Source organism: Rhincodon typus, chromosome 5, assembly GCF_021869965.1.
Source record: "Rhincodon typus isolate 14 chromosome 5, sRhiTyp1.1, whole genome shotgun sequence".
Classification (NCBI taxonomy): Eukaryota; Metazoa; Chordata; class Chondrichthyes; order Orectolobiformes; family Rhincodontidae; genus Rhincodon; species Rhincodon typus.
In genome coordinates, this window is record NC_063336.1 from 85,295,796 (window position 1) to 85,299,273 (window position 3,478).

Here is a 3,478-nt window from a genome sequence, read left to right on the forward strand (position 1 = left end):
CTAAAGGATTCTAAATGAGGCCTGGCCCTTAACTTGCATTGTCTGACCTAAATTCTCACCTCTTCTTTACTCTGATAAAACCTTTTATTCTCTCAGGGCAGCACTTGAAAGAAATTCAGGGATTTTCATATACATATTAATCAATTAAAACCTTCTAACTGATTAAAGATTTAAAAGCATCTTAGGTTTATTTAATACGTTCTTATCAGTTGTGTGACCCTTTGATCTTTTACTTTTACATTGTGTTCTGTGTGCTTCTTTCTCGCTTCACCTGAAGAAAGGGGCTACACTCCGAAAGCTGGTGTTCTGAAATAAACCTGTTGGAATATAACCCGGTGTCGTGTGATTTCTGACCTCTTCATAGGATAAATCTCTCATTCCATGGTCCAATCTTAAGAACTTTCGTTTACTGCCTCCAATGGAATATGGAGGCCAGAATTGCATACAATATTCTAGGTGTGGTCTTCTTAACTCCTGTAAAATTGTAGCAAGACTTTATTCTCCAGTCCCCTTGCAATAAAGCCAACATGCCATTTGCTAATTGCTTGCTGTACTTGCAAGCTATATTGTATGAGTACACCAAATTTCCTGAACATTAATATTTCCAAGTTTCACATCTTTCAAAAGATATTCTGCTTTGAAGTCTGAATAACTTCACCCTTCCACCACTTTAGACTCTCTTTGTCACCTTGCCGATCACTCACTTAATCAGTCTATAACTGTTTTCAGCCTCTTTCTGTCCTTCTCACCTAGCTATGTGTCACCAGCAAACTTTAATACATTATCAATTACTTAGATGAAGAGACAGGAATAAAGATTGTAAACAGCTGAGGCCTTAAAAACTAATCCCTGTGGCATTCTACCAGTCACAGTCTGAAAATTACCTGCTAATCCCTACTTTTTGTCTCCTGTCTATTAACTAATTCTATATCAGTGCTAATATACCCCCTCATCCCCATAAGACCTTGCCTTGTGTATTAACCTTTTGTGTAGCATCTTATCAAGTGCCTTTTAGAAAAAACAAATGTATTACAACTACTGGTTCACCTTTATCTACTTCACTAGTTACATTCTCAAAAACTCGAATAATTTTCCCAAAGAGGTCTTTTCTTTTATAAAACCATGTTGACCCAATGCTATTCATATAGGTTTATCTAAGTGCATTGTTAAGTCTTCCTTAATGACAATAATATAGTAAGACAATAAATTATGCAAAAAATACTTCTAAAAACTTGTTCTCCATATAATGGTATGAGTTCTTTGCCCATTCCTAGTTGATGTGATTAATTGTTTTTGAGGCCATTTTGGCAGGTACTAGGAATCAATCAGATTGACAAGGGGCTAGACACACATACAGGCCCAGACCAGGTAAGACAGCAGTTTTCCTTCTATTTGGGACATCGGTGCACCAGTTGGATTTTGACAGCTTCATAATAATTTTTACAACTTGTTATTTCACACTATAAGAGCTTTTATGTTGTTTCTTACAAAGCTTAGGCTACTGAATCTTTAAGGCCAATATCCTTGCCAGTCATTTTCCTACATTGCTGTTTCAGCAACATCTTTTCAAACTTAAGGGATTAAAGTGTTGCAGCTTGGTCTTTGACTGACCTACCATGGATAGTGTAGGTAAAGCCCCCAGCCACTGCAGCCACATTCTGTCCAAATCCGTCCTGGATCACCTGCTTCTCTGCCTGAAGCTGAGCCTATATACAACAGCCACAGTGAGAAATTAGGAGGAAACCAGAAGGGAAGAATGTCCATCCAAATAATGTACAGAAACACATGCACTTAAAAATCAATATCCAGCATAATGTTTTAAACACAGTTAACTTTCCTTTTACACTGATCAGTCGCATTCCTGCACATTTCATTGAAAAAGCCATGTAACATTCCCAGAATATTGCTTCTTGCCGTGCTCCTTCAGCACGATTCCCACAACAGCACAGCACACCCTCAGCACTGTCCCTCTAACAAATTTCTTCCCAGGAGAGAGTCTTGTGATCCTAATCAGTTTCCTGTAATATTCCTGACTAGTTAATGTCTTGTAACATAAAGATTAACTTACTGCAGAGAATCTGAGAACACCTCCTCCACTGTCAAGCACAACATCAGTGAGGTTTGTGGTAATGAGGTATTCAGAGTCTTGGCTCTCCCAAGCAATGGTGCCTTCAAAGCCCTGTCAAGACAGATATTTTAAATTTCCTGATTTGAGATTTTTACACTTTTGTTAATTTACTCATGGGATGTGTGGATCATTGTTGATTGCCCATCTCTAACTGCCCTTGTAACACTGGTGGTCCATTTGCTATGTCCACAATGTCATTAGAAAGGGAGTTCCAGGATGATGATCCAACAACAGTGCAGAAACAGCTCTGACCTTTTCTTCACAGATGCTGTCAGACCTGCTGAGCTTTCCCAGCAGCTTCTGTTTTTGTTCCAGAACGATTTATTAATTTAAATATAATTAAATGTAATGATGAGATTTGAACCCATGCGTCTAGAGTATGAACTTCAATAATGAGTCCAGTGACATTATTTTCTTTCGGTTTTTATTTCATATATAACTCACTGCCACATCTCTTCCAGGCATGCCCACATTGAAGAAGTTCTGCTCCTCTCTCCGATGGGATTTCCATTCCAATCTTTCGTCTTGCCCACCAACATTAACTTCACTGTCACTCCTGGTGTTTGACCGAGTATTTGCTAAAATTCATTTCCACAGCCACATCACATTCCTCAGCGACTGCCTCCGGCTCAGATTCACCCCACGTGGATTCCAACTGAAGTTTCATCCCTCATGTTTTGAATCCTCCCAGGATCACAGATATCTCCATGATGTTCGATGTTCAACATTCCACAGACAGCTGCTCTCACCGTATCCTGAGATCCACACTCAGTGCCATGCGGTGTCACATGCACACTCTCGATCCTTCTGTCAAACAGCATCACAACACACTGGCTCAGGGCTGCACCACTCCGCAGTTCCACTCCATCCTCCAGCTCATTTGTCGTGCTAACAAGAAACTTTTTCTTTTCCTTTCAGGCATCAAGGCCCACAAGATGCAACAATTCAAAGATACCCATGGCCCTCTGGAACCTTCCTCTCCTTCCTTTCCCTCTGACTCCATCCCCTCTCCCAACCCCACCTCCTTTAAAGGTATTTACCATTCCACCTAACTTTCCGCACTCCGATGCTGAACATTCTGTACTCAGCAAAGGCTTCAGCTTTATTCCTTGGCGTGCTCGCCTTAACGAATTTCAGGCACGACATGACATCAAACTCTTCTTCCGCTATCTTCGCCTCCGTGCCCATTTCTTTGGACAAGAGACCTCTCCCCATCCCACAGATCCCTTTGCCCAGTTCCAACACTCTCCCACCACCTGGACCCCTCCCTCTGGCCTTTTACCTGCACTCGATCTGTTCATTGAGAACTGTCAATATGGTCGCCTCAATTTCTCGGCCCCCCCCCCCCCC

The 3,478-nt window shown here is 41.2% G+C and overlaps 1 protein-coding gene across 1 annotated transcript in view; it reads right to left on the bottom strand.

Annotated features, from left to right (window-relative positions):
* b3galnt2 (beta-1,3-N-acetylgalactosaminyltransferase 2) overlaps positions 1-3,478 on the bottom strand; it is a 253,648-nt gene that overhangs the window by 230,135 nt on the left and 20,035 nt on the right. The window contains exons 6-7 of the mRNA XM_048597216.1: positions 2,069-2,179; positions 1,616-1,706 (exon numbers count right to left, since the gene is read on the bottom strand). Of these exons, the coding sequence (XP_048453173.1) occupies positions 1,616-1,706; positions 2,069-2,179 (202 nt within the window). The remainder of the gene's footprint in view (positions 1-1,615; positions 1,707-2,068; positions 2,180-3,478) is intronic.